Source organism: Conger conger, chromosome 9 (assembly GCF_963514075.1).
Source record: "Conger conger chromosome 9, fConCon1.1, whole genome shotgun sequence".
NCBI classification, from domain to species: domain Eukaryota; kingdom Metazoa; phylum Chordata; class Actinopteri; order Anguilliformes; family Congridae; genus Conger; species Conger conger.
In genome coordinates, this window is record NC_083768.1 from 44,046,384 (window position 1) to 44,062,096 (window position 15,713).

Genomic DNA, 15,713 nt, shown 5'->3' on the forward strand with positions numbered 1-15,713 from the left:
GTATATCCTAATAACACGATAACAAATCGATAAATCGTTGAATGCCTTGAAACCACTGACTTAAATTGAAAGGGGTGGCTGAAAAGTATATACTGGAGCCAACCGCAGTGGCGCTGGTGAGCACCATTTCTCAGCAAGACCAGGAAATGAGCTTCAAAAATGCCCGGTTTTGGTGTAGCCGATAGGCTATCCTCTCAAATCCATAGCACAACCTTGTATTCCTTTTCCAAAAGCTAAAGTCACGAAGGCAGTAATGTGGACACATTCATTTTATACCACAAGAACAATAAAGTACAGACATCGTACGCTCTATGCGTAACGTTACGCCTCAGGTCTTTTTTCTAGCAGTAGTGGAGTAAGTCAATCACTGGTTGCCTTGGCAGCCTTTGACGTCACGCCTCCCCACCGTGTCCCTGCTCCTGGGGCTGGTGATGGGAGGGAAACCCCGTTAATGGGAGCGACAGACTGAATGAGAATCAGCTGTGTTGTCAGAGGAAGAACACTATTATTTCACACATTAAGGTAAGTGACTAGTTGTTCAGAATTATAGGTACTATGAATATGTAAAACAATACACTTTCACAAGTTGCATTGGGAATGTGCTATAATTAGCTAAAAACACCACGGCGTATTACTGTTTTATAAAATGTTGAAACAGAAGCAATACGCGTTATTTCGTAGGCTTCCGAGCTTTGTGTTACCGTGTTTGCCAGCTAGGGCTCAATTCCTCCCTTGTTAATGGAAGAACCATTCTCACACATGGCTCGCAGGTGAATTGGTCTTATTTTTTTCGGAACGTGTAAACATATCGTTGCTCTGTATATGAATACCTTTTTGTATTTGTTGGATCTATGCTTTGCCCTGTATTGATCCGTCGTTCAAATGAATGTGATAAGGTAACGTTAGCTGGTACGATATGAGCTCGTGTCTGGGTTGAGATGATTGCTACAACTGGCCCCATCATTTAATAGATGTGTGTATAATGTTAGGAAGCAAGTTATAGGAGATGTTGGTAAGCAATCGACTCTGAGTATGAACAACAGCTTAGCAGCTTGTAAGTTATGTTTCTAACAATGGTAACACTAGCATACACCGAGCTATCCTTATCCACATCTAGTCTAGCTAACTTCAGGATAAGCGATATATCAGAACAGAGCAGCGGGTTCGAGCAGGATTTGTTAACCTACCTAGGCTAGCTAGCTAGTTGCTGTATGTAATCAGGTACCATTGTTAGGCAAATGTACTAAAGCAGCTGACATTTCAATAGCTATTGTTGACAGCTGGGAAAGTTCAACGACGTAACTAACTAACGGCGTTAACTAGTCTGGTGCTTGCTAGTCAGGCTAGACCAACCTACTCTAGCTGAGTTAGGCTACTGACGTTGCATCAAAACGTTACATTGCTAGCTAGCCACGTAGTTGGCTCACGTTAGGTCAAACGTAAAATGTGACCAAATAAATCTAAGACTTTTGAGCCGATTATTTCAAATCAAATGCTCTTTGCCGTTTGAAAACGGTTTGCAGGATATTGGTTGTCCGTTCGTTAGCTAGGCTCTGAAGAAAGCAGGTCACGAGGATGATGGCAGCTTGCGGGCTGGGTTAGCTCTAGCCAGAGCCAAATATTTGAATATAAAGGAAGTCGCGTCTAGTTACTAATATAACGTTAGATATGGATTTGTTTTTGGCTGTTGGCACCAATTATTAACTGGTGTAAATGATTTCAAAAGACGACAAACGGGTAGTGCTAGCTAGTTAAATAAGGCCGCTAACGGTACACTATATGAAATTTGGTTGGCCGTGTGCATTAACTTAACCTTTTGGCTAGACAAAACTTTTAAACGTTAGCTCTTCAAACAAGCTTTCGCAACCAAGTTACGTAATAATAGCCAGCAACAGGTAACGTCGATGACTGAAATGGGTGTGGTGGACGAGGAAACTAAGTTTCCCCTCATAACTACCAGCTAGTTAGCCCTACCTGGGAAATGCTACTATGTCTACGATGCGCTGTAATTAGCTGGCTAACTACAAATGTATATATGTTCGACTGGATTGCTAGCTATATACTTATTGAGGAATAATGTAGCTAGGAAGCACATTAACGTTTTATCTTAGTTTAAAGTGTGTGAGGTGTGGCAGCGGTTTCGCGCTTCTCACCACTGAGCGGAGACCATCACGCGCAGTTACAGTAGCCTCTGCGTGGTTCTTGTGCCAGTTTAATGACATCAGTCATAGTCACTGTGCAAATGACAAGCCAAATTTTTAACTGCTCTCTTACTGGAAATGGAAAATTAGTGAAATGCTTCCTACCAAATAATTCCTCGTAGGCCTGTCCTTTCTGCTGTATGAAAGTGAAAATGGGAAAGTTTGATTTAGTGAGCTGGTCTCTTCGTAACTGTAATTGCTACTGTTGCCGCCGTTTGGTCGTTTAGCATTGTTAATTTAACATTTAATAGTTGCTAATAAATTATACAGTATAGGAAAGGTGTACAGAGCATTTATCAAGTTTGTCAATTCCACATGAAGATTTAGGTGGAAATGTGAGGAGAATTAGGTTGCTATTTAAACTATGTTAAGAATGCCTTTGTTAACCTTGTTTAATGCTAGTTTAAATCCGTATGAACTAAAATAAGCGCATGTAAACTGGTGTTTTAGTTTATAGTTGTGGTTATAGATAACGTGTGAAAGAATGCCAATGTGTGACATTGCATTCCTTTTTACTTACTAAGCACTGGCCTAGGGTGGGAGTCGCCACAGTCACACCATCTTCTTATTAACGGCCAAGCAGGTTGCGACTAAACGAACCCAGTTAATGTGTCCCCTGGTACAAGTTAGTGTGGATTTACATAAGCCTGTAGTGACATGGCCATGATTTTGTGAGAATTTAGGGGGAATTTGCATCGTTGTTCACAGTTCACACCAAACTGAGTTCAGTCTTGTCCTGCAGGCATTTTGGAACAGAACTGGCTTAGTTTGCTTTGCCTCAGTCTACTGGTGTCAGGTTTCACACGTGTGTATTCAGCGATGGAGTAGAGATGCTTGTCGTTAATTTGAACCGTGGGCTATGGCAGCCACTCAGTGTATTTGCCTGGTCGCTGAACATTTTTACATATGTAAAACTTAATCTGTGAATGCCGCCGTGGTAGCTTTGGCGGGGATTTCATACGAAAGTGTCTTTGAAAAAGGTTCGGAAGTTTGGGCAATTAGCAGTGTGTGGAGAACTTGTGTCTATCCAACAACCGTTTTAAACAGGCATTGTAAATGTTCCTGAAGAATACTACTAGTGGAGCATTTGAAAAGAAGAATGTTTGCTAGATCTTGCTAGTGCCTCCTTGGGTTGAGTCACCCAAGGTGGAGCTATTGCACAACAGGTGTGATATGTGCTTCCTGTGTGCGTCTGCCATGTTACACATGCGGCATTGTACCAGCTTTTGCTTTTACTTTGATAGCCACATGGTTTACTCCGTGAGCCCCCGTCTCTGAGGCTATGGTTTACACGGAGGGCGTTGTTATACCTGTGGTTGCGGAAATCACTGGAGCAACTCATAAGCCGTTTGCATTGCAAAACTCTGACCAGGTCAGCATTAGCAGGGCTGCGTTCCCACTGCCCTGCATATGCAGAACAGAACTGCAGCACGTGCTCGACTCAGTGCCTATACAGAGGCCGCTGCCGGCATGATCTTCTCCGGCTTAAAGACGGGCTGAAACAGAAGTCTGAGCAGCAGTAGCTTCCACGATATGACGTATGCGCAAGTGAAACAGATATTTTCCGGGGATTTTTTGAAGGGCTGGGGGTGGGTTTGACTGATGTCAGATGAGGAGGGGGAAATGAAACGAGGATGCGTGCGGCTGTGTGAAAAGGATATTGGTTTGAGGGGGACAGGAAAATCGACAGACATTTTGATCGATGCGCCCACTGGTACACGATGACGTCAAATCTCGCTTTCCGGGGAGCGGATTAAAAATTTTTTAAAAAAGGATTTTACATTTGATGAATCTTCAGGAATATATATTTTTAAAGATGTTGTTCGTATGGTTAGGAAGAATTGACTACTTTTTGGAGGAAGGGAATTTAGATTTCAGCTTGCGTTTAACACTGAGGTTTACTAAGTGTCAAAGACCACCGTTGCTGAACTGTTGCTGAGTGCGATAATGGCAGACGGGATTCTCTCTGCTTTCACCCTTTAACCTGCCTTTCATTATGAACTGAACAGAGATGCGCATTGATGGAGACGTCGCATAATGTAAACCTCCTCACAGGGTGAATTTGTGGTGCGTGCAGTAAATGCTGCCGTAAGTAGGCCAGCAGTGTGACGCTGCTCTTCAGAGCTGATGCAGGTCAGGGTGATGTGCAATACATGAGCTAGTTCCTGCTTTACACTGAAAAAGTGCATTAGAGGGGAGTTTTAGTCATGGTTTTAGTAATGGTGTGGTGTTTTACAGTGGATTAGAGGGGAGTTTTGGTAATGGTGTGGTGTTTTACAGTAAAAAGGTGCATTAGAAGGAAGTTTTAGTAATGGTGCACTACACAAGCTAGTTCCTGTTTCACAGTGAAAAAGTGCATTTCTTAATTCCTGTCTATACAACACTCTGACTTTGTGTATGTCTATGTTGGTACGTTTGCATGAGCGTGTGTTTGAGCGAGCCAGTGCGTTTTTATGTGCATGTAAACCCAAGCAGGCGCGACGGTGGGCCTGTATGTGCGCACATCTGTGTGTACGCATATGTGTGTGTATGTATGTGTGTACGTGTGTGTGCAGGTATGTATGTGTGTACGTGTGTGTGCAGGTATGTATGTGTGTACGTGTGTATGTGTGTACGTGTGTGTGCAGGTATGTATGTGTGTACGTGTGTGTGCAGGTATGTATGTGTGTACGTGTGTGTGCAGGTATGTATGTGTATACGTGTGTGCAGGTATGTATGTGTGTACGTGTGTGTGCAGGTATGTATGTGCGTACGTGTGTGTAGGTATGTATGTGCCTGTGTGTGTGCAGGTATGTATGTGTGTGCAGGTATGTATGTGCATACGTGTGTGTGCGGGTATGTGTGTGCGCAGGTATGTGTGTGCGTAAGTGTGTGTGCAGGTATGTGTGTGCATACGTGTGTGTAGGTATGTGTGTGTGTGTGTGTGTGTGTGCAGGAATGTACGTGCGTGTGCAGGAATATATGTGCGTGTGTGTGTGTGTGTGTGTGTGTGTGTGTGTGTGTGAAGGAATGTATATGTGTACATGTGTGTGTGTGCAGGAATGTATGTGCGTACGTGTGTGTGTGTGTGTGTGCAGGAATGTATGTGCGTACGTGTGTGTGTGTGTGTGTGCAGGAATGTATGTGCGTATGTGTGTGTGTGTGTGTGTGTGTGTGTGTGTGTGTGTGTGCAGGAATGTATGTGCGTACGTGTGTGTGTGTGTGCAGGAATGTATGTGCGTACGTGTGTGCACAGGTATGAATGTGCGTACATGTAGGGCGGCCTATAGCGTAGTGGTTAAGGTATGTGACTGGGACACGCAAGGTTGGTGGTTCAAATCCCAGTGTAGCCACATTAAGATCTGCACAGCCGTTGGGCCCTTGAGCAAGGCCCTTAACCCTGCATTGCTCCAGGGGAGGATTGTCTCCTGCTTAGTCTAATCAACTGTACGTCGCTCTGGATAAGAGCGTCTGGCAAATGCCATTTAATGTACGTGTGTGTGTACACATAACTATGTATGCATAGTATGTATGTTTTTTTGTGTGCGTACGTGTTTGTGTTGGTACGTGTATGCGTATGATTCTGCCTGCGTTGGTACATGTGTGCGTGTCGGTACGTGCGTGCGCCTCTCTGACTCTCTGGCGCCCCCCCTCAGCCCGGAGCAGTCATGACGAGCTCTAAGGAAGATCTGGTGCAGAGGGCCAAGCTGGCCGAGCAGGCAGAGCGCTACGACGACATGGCGGACGCCATGAAGGCGGTGACGGAGATGGACCCCAACCTGTCCAACGAGGAGCGGAACCTGCTGTCCGTGGCCTACAAGAACGTGGTGGGGGCCCGGAGGTCCTCCTGGAGGGTGGTCTCCAGCATCGAGCAGAAGTCCGGCGCCGACCAGCAGAAGTCCGACACCGATCAGAAGAAGGTGTGCATGCTGAAGGAGTACCGGCAGACCATCGAGAAGGAGCTGCAGGACATCTGCGATAATGTGCTGGTAAGGGAGACGGGGCTCCAACGCGCTCGGCTATCAACGAAATGTTATTCATGCGGCACGTTTCATACAGGAAGCAACTCCACGCGCCTTACCAAGTAGTTGAAACGTAACAGATTTTTAAAAAATGATAATAAATAGAATAATTTAATACATTTACATGTCATTTTTCAGATCCCCCCCCCCCCCCAGTCAAATGGAAGTTGACAAATTGAAACCTCAAATTCTAGGAGTTCATCCTTTTAAATTGCTATAAGGCACTGACCCACCACATCAATTAAAGGAAAGTTTGTCACATTTCGAAATATGCTATTGAAGCCCGTTTGGGCTGTTTTATGTTTGGGCTCAGCTCCTACATTGGGTTGGTTTATGTTTCTGTGCCTGTTAAAGGTTGAAGGTTCTCTCTTGCAGCACGGGTCATGAGCCCAGTCATTCTGGTGCATCTATGGGTGCTTCCCCGTCGCCGCGCGGCTCTCGGTGTGCGACTGGATGTTGCGAATGTCATGCAACCCGCTCGCCTGTAAATGCTTACCGTGAACTCTGTGAGGAATGCATGAGGAAACGGCACAAAAATGTCGCGTCTCGGTAGCGAATGTCTCGTTCGTCGCTAGCGCGGCCAATGAGACGCCGTCGGCACGGTGGGCGTGTCGTGTCGCGGAAAGCACCCTTTCCCCGGTCGACCATGCGAGTCGCTCGCGGAGACGCGGACAGAGCGTCCTCCATTTTCAGGGCGCGGTTGTGAAGGAGCGTCGCCGCTGACCCAACATTTGGACTCCCACGTTTTATCGGCGCTGGGAGAGAGCCGTTATCAGGGCTCTGCGTCCCAAGTTCTTCTCCTGCTGCTTTCGGCAGTCCCGTTTTTTTTTTTTCCCTGATTCGCGCTGAAGGGAGAGGCAGCTTATTGCGTTGAAGCGGTAGAACATTCCAGTTGGACGCTAAAGCCCAAATTGCATTCCCTCACCGTGGTGCGCTGCTCCTGGGTTGAGCTGTAGGCCTGGGGCAGGTCTTTAATTATTAGTTTATGTATTAACAATGTGTTCTGGTCACATCAAGAGCTATAAAACCGACAAACGTGGTCCCTTTAAAACAAGTCCCTGTCATGTAATGAGTACCATAGTTTAGAATGATGTCATGGGGATGAAGTCACACTTCAAGTCCTATCTATTGTTGTTCAGTGTTATTCAACCAGTCAGAGCCTGCTGGAACTCGCTGTCCTCCAATAAGCAATTTAGAAATTTCCACCAAAGTGCATTTTAGCTGGCTGGCACTTTTGCATTTCTGTGTATTGCTGTTATCTCAGCAGATATATTTAAAATATTCGCAGGGATCAATACTCTGCTATCCCGCCTGTTTTCTGCAGCGCTTGCTCACCAGGTGTCTGGCGCTGAGCTTCAGAAGTTCATTTGAGAATCAGAAAGGGAATGAATAAGGCGAAGGCTCCCCCCTCCCACCCCCCGGCTCTCCTTCACGCCTCTCCCTTTATATTGCTCTTCTGGCACAGCTTGTCCAACATAGCAACGGTAACCATGGAGGAGCTACGTCATGCATAGGCCAATTCCCAGCTAGGCTCCCCTTGGGAGAGGATGGGGGAGTGAACAAAGGGATGGATGGACTGACGGCAGAGAATCCATACCCATGTACAGACTGTCTGTAGAAGAGCGACTACCCTGACTCCATACCCATGTATGGACTGTCTGTAGCAGAGAGACTACTCTGACTCCACGTTTGTCGAGCGATTTCTCTACCAAGGCCCCAGGAGCTGTGTCGGTGTGTACCTAGGTTGTAGTGCCATAATGGCGGCATTCAGGCCCCTTGACGTCCACGGCATACAGATCCCTGCGAGAGGGGCTGCTCTCCCTGTCCCACACTGCACTGTGCCCTGTGCCCTGTGCATTGTGGTCCTGCTTCTGTGCTCGTATAGTCTTTCCTTATTGGCTGGTGTAGTTCATTATACACCGGAACAAAAGCACTCACAAGACTTCTGTTGTGTTTCCCGGCGACAACCAAAAAAAAAACAAAAAAAGGCAAGAGCAAGTGGCTGTTTGATCATACTCGCTGATGCAGTAATGACTTCCTGGAACTGCAGGAAGTGGTTCAGTCGCTTGACGGCAGCTGCTGTAAGGCACGGTGCACTGGACGAAATGAGGCAAGGCTGCTCGCTGAATCGGAGCACCGCGATTGGCCGCCTGCTAGCTGCCTCGTTGTGCAGAGTGTAGACTTGAAACGAGGCCAGATACCAACGCCACCTTGGGTGTGTGTGAGCGTGACGTCTCACATCTGCTCTGAGCTTCAGCCTGCATGCTGAAACAGCCCACACCAACACAAAATGGCTGCTGTTTTATTTTAATTTTTACATCACTTTTACTTTTAAAATTGATATGACCTGGCCTTAATTTCTTTCTACATGCATGCATTACCTTTTATTTATTGTACTGTTTGTATTATTAATTATTTATTCATTGCATTGTCTTTTTTTATTATTTCCAGTGTTGTGTGTAGGTTTCATGATCTTTACCATCTGAAGCATTTTGTATTGCAGTCTTGCACAAAAAAGTGCTAGTTAGATAAATTGTGAATTGATACGTATTTTGGTTGGATGCGGCAAACTCGCAAAACATTCCCATCCTCACCCTGCCAGCCAGTGCCCAGCTGTGGGAAACGTGTGGAGCAGTCTGTGGCATGGACACCTGCCCTTTGGGAGGAATGTGTTGCCCCAGCCACTTGCTGGGCAGGGAATGGTCTGTTCCCAGTAATGGTTCTCAGCACAGCAGGGCCTTGGTATTAAAAACTAAAGCTTGTGACCTTAGCCTTGCATTGCCGTGGGCTCTCCTTTAAAGACCCACATGCATCAGCGTTCTCTTCCTGGTTTTAGGATCTAAAACGCCCACTAAACGTTCGCAAAGAGCTATTTTTCGCATGGGGAAAAATCATTTTACAAACCGCTCAATTAAAATATTCATACTTCTACCAGCACTGCAATTGTTTTGCTATCTGTATGGAACGCAAATCGAAAGCTCCAGGATCATATGAAAAGCTCCAAAACGCAAAAAATATGCATGTGAGCCTTCAAGTAGATGTGCTCATGGCTTCTGGTCCCTCCCTGTGTGTGCAGGGCAGTGGCAGCCCCAGTAAAACATCAAATATGTCACCATTTTGGATTCAAATGCATATCAATGCTTCACTGAGCCTGTCTGGAACCTATGAATACTCATACCAAAACCCACCTTCTTTTCCTCTTCTTTGGCACATCAATCGATGAAATGTATTTGAATCAATCCTTTGCGGTTTGTCGCGGTGTGGGTTTGTTGGACTGCGCTCTCGTACAGAGCGGGGGGCGGGGTGGTGGCGGGCGGGCGATGACAATGACGCATTTGTAACCTTTGTGTTTGTGGCTTTCCGTGTTTCAGGATCTTCTGGACCGTCACCTCATCGCCAAAAGTGAATCTGCGGAGAGCAAGGTGTTCTACATGAAGATGAAAGGGGACTACTTCCGGTATCTGGCTGAGGTCGCTACGTCAGAGAAGAAAGACGGTGAGTCCTGAATGTCCATCCGAGACTAGCCTGCGATGAGAGGGGGGGGGGGTTTGAGAGGTTCTGGGTTTGAAACGTCGTAGAATGCTCACAGGTCCGTTAATTTGTGAACGGAAACGTCTTCGGCCGTTTTTAGATTGGAACCATTGGATGCTCCGATGTGGACCGCGTCTTCTATCAGAGCGTCCGTGTGCGCTCCCAGGGCACAGCTCTCCCATTTTTCCAACGATAATGCTCCCTTTTGCTGCCAAAGCAGCAGAGAACGCTCTAAACGCTAATAAGCGTACCCCAAAGTGTGTGCGCTGCGTCGTCGGGGTGATGCTAGCTGGCTGGCGTGTGCATTTTACCGTGCCCTGTGCTCTGTAATCTCAAACAAGCTGCTTGCGTGTTGCTAGCTAAAGCGTGTGTTGCAGCCAGCAAGCGCGTGCATGCACTGGAGTGAGAGAACTGCATGCTAATTAAAGTGTGTCAGTCTCAGTGGCTTGCGCCTGGCTGCTCGTCATCTCAAAAGGTTTTTTTCACGGGAAAGAATGCAGAGGGCGGGCGTTGAAGCCCGAGTGGTCTAAAAGACTGTCGGGGCCTGTTGAAAAGCCACAACGAACATGCGTTAGCGCAGCAAACGTGTTCTGCATAAGTAATGGAATCGGTGTGTGCGGAATACCCCTTTCCTCGGTGCGCGCTATTGCCGGCCAACGCTTTCTGGACAGAGTACCACGTTTACAGTGCAGTGCTGTAACCTACCAATGCCCTTCAGAAGCACACAAGCCTTATAAAGGTGTCTATTCATCGAAATACTTGGGTAGTTCTGACGAGTGCAGACTAGTCCTCACCATTCTGTGGCGTTTGAAGTATTTGTCTGCAGTTCGAGTGAAAGGAATTAGATCTGTGCCATAGCCGGTAATAGTGTTGCCTGTGCCCTTCATTCTGAGCTCAAAATGTCGGCATGATGCTGACAGCTCACACTTGGGGTGTATAGCCTAAGAAACTGAAAATCTAGGCTGAGCTTCATCAGTAGTCACTTTCACACATGGAACACGGAAAAAACAGACTGGTTTCTGTTATTCACATAACCAGTGACTATCCGTCGTTTTATGGGGCTAATGGCATTGATGTCAGCAGTAATTGCGCTCTGAAAAAGCAGCTGGGTCAATGATGCCCGGGTAACCATTTCAGTCGGGCTGGATCACACGGATTTCTTTCTAGTGAAAATGCACTATTTAAATTGATTTATTTGAAAACACAACGACAGGGTGGTGTCATGTACTAGAAAGCATTTACCAGATTGGATCACTTCTCAGCAATTTCTACACAAGTTTTGTTTCAAGAGACTTCACACATCGACCCTTAATCTACAGCAAGTGCATTTTTTTTATAGTGGTATTTTTTTATTAATAGTATAAAGGGTAAATATTTTATTTCCAGGGCACTACACTACATACAGATCTCCCCTTGAATATTTACTGGTTATTGGGTGGTAATAAAGCCAAAAAATTAAATACTTAGAAAATGAATTCCATTTGAAATGTGTGACTCATCATATGATTCTAAATTAAAATAGATCAATTACATTTGATGAAAATATCATTATAACGAGGGAAAAACTGCTTGTATTTGCATTTTTAACCAATTATTATTTTTTCCTTAACCCAGCAACAGTATCAAATCAAATACTGTTAAGAGCTTTGGTGGGATAGGAGTAGGCATATCCATTCCTGACCGTGGTATGATTGACTGAACTAGTCTTACGAGCTGGAGAGGTTAGTGAATGTTCACTTGGTGATAAAAGGGAAGCGAGTTGTTGCATGATAATGTACACATGCAACTATGACCATTTTAGAAACGTATATTACCCGTATTATATTACTCCATGACATGGATGTTTGGTGGTGACCGCGAGTGCTGCATAGCTAGTTCGTAAGGTAGGCTATCTTTTTTTATTATTTTTTTTGGTGTTCATCCGGTTTACTTATTTTACTTTACTTTACTTTATTGATTTATTTATTTATTTATTTGCAGTACTTAGAAACTGTAGCTGGATGACTTGGCGAAACAAGTTGAGTTCTGCTTGCTTAATCCATCAAAGCCACAGCTTTTGTTCGCGCTGACAAAATGGAGCCTTTTCGTGAATGCTACGAGGTCTGACGCCAGAAAATTGCTAGAATAACTCTTCCGGAATGTCGACTCCGGGGCTCTGGCTCACACGTAAGCCCTACCACAGGAAAGTTCCAGAACATTTCGGGCTAATGGAGGGCCACGCCCTGCGCAGGTAGGGTGGAGCTGTACGAGAACGGGGCGAGCCTCGGCCTGTCCGTAAGTAACATGGCTTGGGGGCGGGGTGGGATGGGGAACAACCGGTTATATGCGCGCTTTCCAAAAAAGTTGTTTGACGGCAATTTCAACTTTTTTTTAAATTTCTTTAAGTGAATGAAGGATGGGTTTTCGCATCGTTGGTTTGCTTCTCACACCGGTCTTCGTATTTTGATCAGAATTATTTTTAAACTCTTTAATTATTCAACTCCTATCTGCAGTGTTTTTTAACTTGAGGTTGATGACCTTTTGCTGTTGCGTATGAACAATTAATATCAGCAGCCAGGGGTTTAAACGTGTGTTTTAACGCGGTTGCGATAACATTTGATGTACAGGGCTAACGGCCTTCTCCAGGCTGGGAACGCCGGGCTGTGGCTTCGTATTTGCTCCCGTTTCACACTTGGGTGTCCCGGCAGTGCTATTACCGGTGTGGAATCTTCTCCCGTAAAGCTCCTGCTAGAAACTCCCGTGTCAGGAGCAAAGGCCATTTTACTGTAACTTGCTCAGTCTCACCAACGTGCATCTATGACCTGCATGATGAGTGTTTAAAAAAAGGTTTCATTTCTGCTCTTCAAGCCTCTGGTGTGTGTGTGCATGCAGAAAAAAACCTGAACACTCTAGAGCAGTGGTCTTCATTCCTGGTCTTGGAGAGCTGCAGGGTCTGCTGGTTTTTGTTGTAACTCAGTACTTGATCAATGAATGCGGTTGATTACGCAGTTAACTCGCCTCACCTGGTTTCTTGGGTCCGACCTGGTTGCGTGCCCTGCGGCTCTCCGGGACCAGGAATGCAGATCACTGCACTAGAGGTGGGTTATTAGCCAGCTAGCTGCCTTTGCAAACTGGAGACATTGAGAGAGGCAGACAGACCAGAAACATGCCCAGAAGACAAAGGAAAGTTTTAACCAGGCCAGCCTCCAGTGTGTGGAGCAGTTGAGTAAGTGAGCCGTACTGTTGGGTTATGCCAAAGGAGGCTGTGGTTGGAAGAGGCTTCAGACGGCAGAATATCAGCCCCCCCTCCACAGAATATAACCCCCCCCCCCCTCCACAGAGCAGTGTGGGCCCCTTGTGTTTTATATTGTAGTGTTGGCCTGACTGTTTGTTGAGTTCCTGCCCTCCAGTCCTTGTGCATGGCCACTGTTTAGTTTTGTATTGATCTAGGGTCCTTGTTTCTCAGCAATACCCCTGTAATGCAAGCAATACCTACTGACCTACTACCGGTGGCGTCCATTTGGTGCTGTTACTATGGAAATGCTAGCTTTTGCTTCAACCCTCGTTGGCACAGGAGACACTTTGACAGGGACAGTATGGTGACCCCCCCCCCCCCCCCCCCCTCCCTGTCTCTCCCCAGAAGCCATGAAAAACTCGCAGGAATCCTACCAGCAGGCCGTGGATATCAGCAAGAACGAGATGCAGCCCACTCACCCCATCCGCCTGGGCCTGGCCCTCAACTTCTCCGTCTTCTACTACGAGATCCTCAACTCCCCCGAGGAGGCCTGCAACCTGGCCAAAACGGTACGGCCACACACACGCACACACACAGACACCGTCCCCTGAGCACGGGAGACTTGGTGAGCTGCATCTCCACCTACACAGTGTTCCTCTCATCCCCCCCCCCCCCTCATTCTGCCTCCCAGGCTTTTGAGGAAGCCATCGCTGAGCTGGACCAGCTGAACGAAGACTCGTACAAAGACAGCACGCTGATCATGCAGCTCCTGAGGGACAACCTGACGGTGAGTCAGACGGGCGTGGCCCCTGCAGGCTCCTTCAGCCATCGCCTCTGCCATTACACGCATTACAGAGCGCCACAGAGGGGCTCATTACCTGCTCCTTATTCTGCGTCACGCCTAGTTCCAGCTTCTTGCCAGCTGCCATGTTGCTAACGGTTGCCCCGACATAACCACAAGTTCCAGCTCCCATGCCGGGTCTACATATGAGCTTCTGAATTGGCAAGGAATGCAGCATTTTAATGCCTAGTCATTTAGACCTGTACAAGGCAAAGTACCCGAATGACCATGCCTATATACAGAAATACCCGGATGACCATGACCATGGCTATACAAAATTATAAACCAGTGCTGTCGACCAATCAGAATTGAGTTTTTGTCCAAGCCATGGTGCAATCCGTGATGTAAACATGAAAACGAAGTGTATGACCGTGGCTTTTGCTGGGCGTAGCGTGTGGCTGACGTGCCTGTCCCTGTCCCTCCATCTTAGCTGTGGACCTCCGACACCCAGGCCGAGGCAGAGGACCCAGAGGAGAACCCAGGGAACTGAGCCCCGCATTCTGACTCCAGGCTACCCGCCAATCACACGTCAACACTGAGACCGCCTCACCTTCCCGCTGTTCTCTAGGGCTCCCAGCAGCCTCTGTCGCTTCTCTTCTGTTTGTGTGACTGAGTGTGCGTGCTTACGTATGTGTACGTGCGCGTGTGTGGGTGAGTAGGTATGTGCGTCTGCGTGCGTGCATGTGTGCGTGTGCCTGCGTGCATATGTGCGTGCGTGCATATGTGCGTGTGTGCGTGCATGCATATGTACGCATAAGTGTGTGTGTGTGTGTGTGTGTGTGTGTGTGTGTGTGTGTGTGTGGCAGGCACAGGGTGGGCACATAAAGGGCAGGGTGCACAGGGTATGCGAGTTGTCACTCTTCTTTTTTTCTTTATTTTGTCAGAATGATATGGGCTTTGCAGAAACTGGGGGTCGGGGTGGGTCCAGTTTAGTTTAGTTTATATTTGTACATCATACGTGAAACGTTGAAAGTGTTTTGACTTTTGTTGTTTTACGCATCTGTGGTTTACATCATGAAGCCTACGTGATCGTTTGTGATTCCGGGGGGGGTGGGGGGAGGTGGAGGGTAGGGGCCAGGGTTTGTTGTGGAACTAGCTAATTGACAGAAGGGCCGTCGAAACAAAAACCAAATGACCGTAGAGCACCAAAACGGTAACCGTTGGCACCAGAGGAAGAAAACGTTCCATTTGATGTCATCTGTGCAAGCTCATTTCCTGCCTTGGGTCAACCCCCCCCCCCCCCCCCCATTGTAACTGTTACGAGGTATAGATATCCTAACAAAGAACAAAGAAAGCACCTAATATTATTTGGAACTTTAAATTAAATTTAATACTGTATATTGAGCAGAACTGTTTAAAGATACTCATGTGCTTATCTAGTCACTACGGTTTCATTATTATTATTATTCTTATAATTATTATATTATTATTATCCCACCCCCTTGTTTCTTTTGATACTTACCTAAATGCATGTGGCTGAGGATGGCTATTGGGGAGGGTATGGAGATTGCTGTGATAGGCTAGCTAAGTTTTCATGTCTGGAATTTTCATACAAAACACCCAAACATAATTATTTGGAGGGGACAATGTAATTTCATGTTCGTGAAATAAAAACATTTACTTAAATATGTGTAATGCCTCTGCTTCTCAGTCTTGTAAAATACTTTTTGGTAATTAAGAATTGTGTCATTTACTTTTTTTATATTAATTTTAAGAGTACAATTCAGATTTCAAAACATATTATCTTGTACATTGTATAGAGACTTCAAAATGGCTGCAATTATATGACTGGTGCACTTATGTCCACAGAACAACTTGCCCAATGTGTGTATGCATGTCCTGATATTTCTCATTCTCTCTCGTTTGGATGCATGAAATGAAAGCCATTACTTTACCACGTGTATTTTGGGTCAGTGAAGGCCAGA

The 15,713-nt window shown here is 46.3% G+C and overlaps 1 protein-coding gene across 2 annotated transcripts; it reads left to right on the top strand.

The window, feature by feature from the left end:
• The first annotated feature begins 363 nt into the window (after positions 1–363).
• Positions 364–15,418, top strand: LOC133138008 (14-3-3 protein beta/alpha-B-like). Of its 2 annotated transcripts, none has more exons than XM_061256465.1 (6): positions 364–522; positions 5,837–6,169; positions 9,574–9,697; positions 13,353–13,516; positions 13,639–13,734; positions 14,219–15,418. In XM_061256465.1, exons 2-6 carry the CDS (start codon positions 5,849–5,851, stop codon positions 14,276–14,278), a joined length of 765 nt encoding a protein of 254 aa, XP_061112449.1. In that variant the 5' UTR covers positions 364–522; positions 5,837–5,848; the 3' UTR covers positions 14,279–15,418. The 2 variants fall into 2 exon arrangements, with proteins under 2 accessions (XP_061112449.1, XP_061112450.1); XM_061256466.1 differs by lacking the exon at positions 364–522 and adding an exon at positions 659–770.
• Positions 15,419–15,713: the final 295 nt, after the last annotated feature.